The following is a 7,500-nucleotide window of genomic DNA, read 5'->3' as shown; positions in this document are numbered from 1 at the left end:
GGGCGGCACCTACTCTCACTACAACCCCATGACGTATTCGAGGCTACCGCCGTCTGGGGTGGGGATGTCTGCCATGCATCATCCACACTCAGAGGAACACGACTGTGCTAGGCAGAGCAGAGGAGAGCAGCAGCGCTCCCCAAGGTGAGAGAGCCCATAGATTAGACTGTGAACAGCAAGGGTCTGTCATCGATCACAGCTATTGGCATTATTGATGTCTGCAGCGGGGGACAGGGATCAATCTGCTGCTGATGAAACGCCTATGAGTGTGTGTGTATGTGTGTGTGTTTGTGTGTGTGTGTGTGTGTGTGTGTGTGTGTGTGAGCGCACTCCAGGGGTCACTCCGACAGGGAGAGATTATGGATTAGGTGTTCTTACAGATAGAGATGGTCCAGCCCTTGGCCAGCTAGAAAACACCATTCGGGATTAAGGAGTGCCATAATGCTTGTTACCGTGGTTACCATGGTACCAATTACCATGAAGATATCAGAGGTTCAAGACAACTAGTGAATTTGCTGCCAGGAAATGTTGAGGAAAAAGAATCAATCACTGAAATCTGCTCAGTGAAGGCATGAAAGTAAATAAAATAAATGTTTATATACAGTATATATAATTTTCTTTAGGGCATTTCTGCTTTATTGGGATTGAGACAGTAGAGATTGTAAGTGTGCTATGCCACCAAGCGCCCCGAAACATTTGATTATTGTACAATTCTCACAGCTGTGGAATTTACACAACCAGACTCGATCCACACTGTCAGCAGCGCTTGTTTACACTAGGGCACCGAACCTCTATTCACTGTACTTATGAACTGCTGATTTGAGGGATATTCACCACCCCTGTTACGGTGGCTAACGAAATGAAACCAATGCCCTCTCTGAGTATGATAAATCTTCACGGATTATTTGCTCAACAGTACAGTGGATTGCTTATTGCCTGGGGTTCCTGTAATAGCAAACTAATAAATGGACCACCCAGAGGTCCAGAGAAGCCCAGAGCAGGAGAAGAAGATGTACCCACCTGAATAACTCCTGAGCTGCTGGCTCCGCAGGAACTAGAGAGACAGAGATTGGACAGAGAGGAATTAGATACGGTATGATTAGCTTCAATGTCTATGCAGCACAAATACATTAAAAACTAAACCCATTCATTCGAAATAGGAAAAAACTGGATCCATGCCATGCTTTTCTCCTTATTAAAAATCCTGCATCACTTTAGTTGGTCTACACGTCTAGTGTTGGTTATTATGGTAGCTTTTATTTCGCCTCAACTCCCCAAACACAAGGCCAGGTGGCTGACAGCTGAGTGGGAGGGGGCTCAGTGCAGGGGGTGGGTGTGAGACAGTAACTAATGCCCCAGGTCGTTTAGAGAGACATAACTGTACCTCGGACCCCTTTGGAGCGAGTTCGATGGCGCTTCTCAACTGCATCCACCTCCATCTGGAGAAAAAAGAGTCAGGAAGCGGTCATTAGTCTCACTCCACTCTATGTATCTACTAGTTACAGTATATGTACCACCATGTATTTCTCTAGACACAGAGACTTCAAGATGATTGACAACATAACGAATTGTACATGTTAAAAGAGACAGTGACTGTTACATCCACATGTGTCCTTGTTGTGTTTCCTTCCCTTCTGTGTTCTCATCTGTAATTCTACATTCAGGTGTTGTCAATTGGACAATCTGTTCCCCCATTCATCGTTCCAATCCCGACTGCGAAATACTGGCGAGCTAATTACCTAGTTAGCTTTCCAATTTCTACTATTTACTATATAATACTAAAGAAAGGGTATAAAAAGTAGTGGGGAAGCTGGACCAAGTAAGAAACCAATAACGTACAACTTCCATCCAGAATGAGAATGGGAGGAGGACTTTTTTTTCACAATGTTATATTCCAAGTGCGTCTGTCTGGTCTGCAAATCTACGATAGCCATTTTGAAGAAGGGAAATGTGGCAAAAGAGCAAAAACGTATAATTTTCAGGGTAAGGCTGCAACGATAGCTTCTTATCGCGTCAGTCACGCTCTTGTTAAACACAAGAAGTCATTCAAAGACGTCGAAATTGTGAAAAAAGCGTTTCTTGAGGCTGCAGATTGCCTTTTCAATGACAGATCCACATAACCACCTTGCATCCTACCTACGCCTTGCAATCAGCTCCTACTGCTCTGACTACAAGAAACTAGCTGCCTCCTCCCAGTGCCAGGTCTCCCACGAAGGTAGAGAAATGATTTATTTCCTCCTTTCAAACTTAGGGAACTACCTGTTTTGTATCTGGTTTACTTTTCTGTTGGGTGCAGTTGGAACAGTAGTTGGCTATGGCACTGCATACTGGCAACTGTCAGAGAGAGAGAGAGAGAGAGAGAGAGAGAGAGAGAGAGAGAGAGAGAGAGAGAGAGAGAGAGAGAGAGAGAGAGAGAGAGAGAGAGAGAGAGAGAGAGAGAGAGAGAGAGAGAGAGAGGGTTTGTGCTATGGCTCCCTATGCAGACTGGAAACTGTGTGTGTGTGTGTGTGTGTGTGTGTGTGTGTGTGTGAGAGCGAGAGTAGAGATAGATAGAGAGATAAAGTGTGTTGTGAGTTTACTATGCGGGCTGGGAACTGTGTGTGTTTGTGTGTGTTTGTAGTACGTGAGTACGTGTAGTACGTTGCGATGTTGAAACCGGACTGGTAGATCTTGGCAGACTGGCTACTTGAGAAGTAGATCTTGGTTAAAAAAAGATTGGGCACCCCTGCTTTAGTAGTTTGTTTAGATAAGATTAAGCTTGTCGGTTAGAATTAGAATTATGATCAGCAGGTCTCCTCATAATAATAATAATAATAATAATAATAATAATAATAATAATAATAATAATAATAATAATAATAGTACTAACTTTTTCTATAGCGCCTTTCATAAAACCCAAGGACGCTCATGGATCCCGTTTTGAGTCAGGATTGTAAGGCGTTCCGATCTTTGCATATTGATCTGCAAACGTTACCGTGGCCACCACCGACTAGCTTGCCATCCACTCTTGGATATAAATGCTCGCACTCATCAGGGTTGCCAGATGGGATTGACAATTTCCAGCCTAAACACAGTCTAAAAACAGCTAAATCCACCAAAAACCAGCCCAAAACCTATTGTCAGAAAACCGCTAATTACTATTACACATTGTATGTAGCTACTAGGGTGTGTGTTTTAACTTCACGCATTTTGTAAATTTCAGGCATTGATATTTTGATACCGCCTAAATGCTATTTATCCAGCCCAACCAGCCCAAATGCTTTTTATTCAGCCCAGTGTGATCAAAAGTAGTCCATTCGGCGGTAACCCGCCCCATCTGGCAACCCTGGCGTTCATGCTCACACTGTATATGGGCGCTGGTAGTAAAGTTACTGCGGTGCACATTCAAACTTTTATTTTGCTTCTATACAACAACAAAAACATGAAAGGAAATGCAAAACATCTGTTAAATACAATTCGTTGTATATTGATAGTAGGCCTGTGGTTTTAAACTGATTATATAGGCCTACATATTTTTTCCTCCACTTGAAAAGGGTTCCGGGTCTCAAAAAAGATTCCTGGGCACGATGGGTCGCTAAAGAAGCGACCCGACCCGACCCGACCCAGGCCGACAAATTGAAAAGCGCCAAAGAAGCAGGCCAGCCCTAGTGGAAAAGCCCCAATTGAGATTCCTTTGCGTACCACCAAGCACGAGCCCACGTACCACCGGTGGTACGGGTACCACAGTTTGAGTAACGTTGCCATAGGGGATCACTTTGGAGTCACGGTTCAGAGGACCATGGTAAAGGTGAAACTTAGAGAATGTGTCATGATGATGCTAGTGGACAGGAAGGTGTTTGTTGGTGAGGCAGCTGGTCCATGTGTGGGTGAGACAGAGGTACTGTGTGGTGATTAGAATAGAATAGAATATATTAGATTAGAATAGAATAGAATAGAATAGAAAAGCACCTGGTATCAGCTGTATTTGGCGTGGCAGCAGCTGGATCAGAACCGCTCCTCCTCCTCCTTCTCCTCAGTCAATCGTTGGGGGTTTTCAATGACACAACTTTAAAACTCCCCTTCGAAAGTCATGATCTGTAAAACAAAACACAGCAAAAGGGTACTGTAGTTCAAACTTTTATCACGACACGGTATATTAGCATTTATGTTAATATTAGCATAAGTAAACATTAGCGATTCTCTGTTTTCTTGGATAGTCATTTGCGAAGACAAAGCAACAACAACAACAACAACAACAACAACAGCATGGCATTAGGCTATATTCTCAACACCAAGTCTGTGAGAACAGCAGTGGTAGTGAAGCGTGCTGTCAGCGAGCGACAGTACATGAACTCAGTTTGCTCTAATCTGTGAACAATACAGCATTACTCCATGAACTGCAGCATCCTCTTTGTTTCCATTGGACTGCTTTGACTAAGTCCCACGATACACAGCAGGAGACACATTCTTTCCCAAAACAAAGATAAACTGCTACGCTGCATCTACCGAGTAACCGGCAAGTATCGAGTATATCATCTCTCACTTTGTCTATGTTTCCCTTTTTTGTTTGTGGAGAAAGAGATTGAAATGTGGAGTCCACAAGACTCTTGTTCTTCTTGTTTCATTTTTTTCTTGTTGTTTCTCATCAAAAGTATGGCAGATTCTCCAGAGCCACCACAGTTTGGATGTCTGTGAGCGAAATATAGAAAACAGAGTCTCTCCTCTTTCCCTCTCATTCTCACCCCCCCCCCCCCCCCCACCGCCCCGTCTCTCTCTCTCTCCGTCTCTCTCTCTTTCTCTCATCAAGTGTTCAGCTCTCTCCCCTCTCCTCATCTGTCAGCAACATCATATGAAGATCTCACACTCAACCTGAAATCCTGTTAGTGCGTGGGCTGTGTGTGTGTGTGTGTGTGTGTGTGTGTGTGTGTGTGTGTGTGTGTGTGTGTGTGTGTGTGTGTGTGTGTGTGTGCGCGTGCGCGTGTGCGTGTGCGTGTGCGTGTGCGTGTGCGTGTGTGTGACAGCACCAAGGCTAACAGCACAAAGTGTGTGCTGGCTGTGTATCAACACTGTTGCACCTCCAACAAATTCCCTCATCTTTTCAAAGGTGGAGGCTTTATATCTCTATTCTATTGACACATTCCTCTCCTCGTGAAATAGAAGGGTTCCCATCTCAACGTCACTTTAAACAATCAAAGCACACAAGCTAACATGTCCTATAGGGGTACAGTGTGTGTGTGTGTGTGTGTGTGTGTGTGTGTGTGTGTGTGTGTGTGTCTGCCAGGCAGCGAGGGGAGAGGAAACACTGTTTAGTATGCATCTCGACCCCCTGCCTGTCTCATATAATATGATGCAGTGCTCCCTGCATAAGTGGGACATACACATCACCAGTCCCAGAGTAACACACACACTCACACACACACACACACACACACACACACACAGACTGGAGTGAGTCTGAGCCCATGTTTGCTTTCTGAAAATAGTCCCCTAATGCAAACGTTTTCAGATAGAAGCAAACAACACTCAGAGACAGATTCAGCAATACTGCACCAAATAGCCCTCAGTAGTACTCAATCCACCAATATAGCCAGAATCTCCTAGAGCTTATCAAAACCACAACCTTGTTCAAACAATGTCTGATCGTCGATGACCCGTCAAATACAGTGGTGGGGTCAGAATCCCTTCATCTGCTGTAGGTAGCACCTACAGGGCTGCAGGAGTGTGTGATGCGCCTCCCCTCCCCTCCTCCTCCTTCCTGCCAATGCCGGGGATTTGGGGGTGTGCAGGTGTGTGGATTGGGCCGGAGGCTGTGCGATGCATGGTAAATGAGATCCAAAAACAGGGGGCGGCTGTGGCGCAGGAGGTAGAGCCGCTGTCTAATGATCGCAAGGTTGGCAGATCGGCGGTTCGAGCCCCGGCTGGCCACATGTGGAAGTGTCCTTGGGCAAGACACTGAACCCCAAATTGCTCCCAGTGAGCGGGCCGGCGCCTTGCATGGTAGCCTGCCGCCATTGGTGTGTGTGTGAATGGGTGAACGAGAGGCCGTTGTAAAGCGCTTTGGATAAAGGCGCTATATAAGTGCAGTCCAAAAACAGAGGATCCGTCCCACCGTTTTTTCAAGAGGCTGTAGCTACAGTGCTGTATGACTGTGCAGCCTTGAGTGACTATAGGTTGAAGCAGTGACTCAATAGGTCTGGAACTGAAGCTTCTACCTCTAGCTGTCCAGACTCGAAGACTGTCGCTCACTGTGTTTTTTGCCTTGGCTTAAGGGCAACCTTGTTATTTGTCAGGAGAAATTGTGAATTCTCACAGTTCAACAGAAAGAAAAAGCGGGCGCTAGGCAACCGCTTTGGATATGATACTGTTTATGATGTCACCGGTTTGTTGTCGTGTCATTGGGATGAGTGTCCTCTCTGGTAGGGCAGCCCAGTCGGTGTGACCTGTCAGATGTCCTCGATGGGTTGGTGGCACCACTTCAGATGGCATCAAGTCTACTAGAGCCCCGGGAAGCGAATCTGATGTCATGAGACATTCATCTCACAACACACGACACGTGAAACTCATCCACAGGGTCGTCTTCCCTCCACTTGCAACAGCCCAGTATGTAGAATGTATTGTACAGTAGATTGCAAATGCCGGTGTAATAAATGTTTCATTACCGTGTAATAACATGAGTCGGAATCCAATTGTTAAATGTGCTGGAAAACCACCATACTGTATTGGTGACACAACACTGTGATATGGTATTGATCTATGAGCTGATATATGTTCTCTTAACACTAGAAGAGCCGTGATGGAGTCACAGTGACCCCTGTGAGTAAAAAAAAGTTATATCTTTGCACTCGATCAAATTTTAGGACCCTCCTTTCATGACTTTTCCAAGATATGTGCGTTCTACCACCCAGTATCCTTACATTTTCTAAATCACATCAGGATAAGCTAATATCAAGTTAGTTTGCCGTTTTCTCTGTAGGAAGCAGGCTAAAAACAAGACGGTCAACTAGTGGTCGTTGTGTGTAAGTAGCAGATTTACATTATACAAAGGGGGTCTATTAGACCCCTGAGGCGGCTCTACTAGAATGGTAAAAAAGGCAGTTCTAGTGTTAAAGTCAACACCAAAGAAAGGTTTAATACGTGACGATTTCAATGGCGAATCTCAAGAGTGTGCGGCCATCTGTGGGCTCCTGTTGGTTCCTCCCTCCCTTCAGTCATATCCTATGGACTAGATGGAGACAGAGTTCTATCTAATTGGCAGTTGTTACAACTGACTACGGAGAGATCTATATGAATCGGTCTTAATGATCCTTGACAACCATGTGTGATACATGGAACATGTCGTCAATGGCAACCGAAGCCATGGTGAAGGCTCCATGATTCAATGTGTCCCCAGGGCAGGAGGAGGGAAGGAGAAGATGGGGGGGGGGGGGGGTGTATTTGATGGGATTTTACTTTTTGCCAAGCTGTTGCCATTGGAATAAAGCCATGTCTCAATATGGCCGGCTTGTCTACCAACTCTACCAG

The 7,500-nt window shown here is 45.2% G+C and overlaps 2 protein-coding genes across 2 annotated transcripts in view; both read right to left on the bottom strand.

The window, feature by feature from the left end:
• The window catches only part of myt1la (myelin transcription factor 1-like, a), a gene marked incomplete at both ends in the record, with an annotated part of 31,589 nt that extends 30,150 nt beyond the window's left edge, over positions 1-1,439 (bottom strand). The window contains 2 exons of the mRNA XM_080526477.1: positions 1,021-1,054; positions 1,385-1,439. Coding sequence (XP_080382603.1) covers positions 1,021-1,054; positions 1,385-1,439 — 89 coding nt within the window. The remainder of the gene's footprint in view (positions 1-1,020; positions 1,055-1,384) is intronic.
• bpnt1 (bisphosphate nucleotidase 1) overlaps positions 1-7,500 on the bottom strand; it is a 417,747-nt gene that overhangs the window by 316,277 nt on the left and 93,970 nt on the right. The window lies entirely within an intron of this gene.

The sequence above is a fragment of the Nansenia antarctica genome (genome assembly GCF_963989245.1).
Source record: "Nansenia antarctica genome assembly, chromosome: 3".
Lineage (NCBI taxonomy): Eukaryota > Metazoa > Chordata > Actinopteri > Argentiniformes > Microstomatidae > Nansenia > Nansenia antarctica.
The sequence above is the reverse complement of the archived record's forward strand: the minus strand, read 5'-3'. Positions and strand labels throughout refer to the sequence as shown.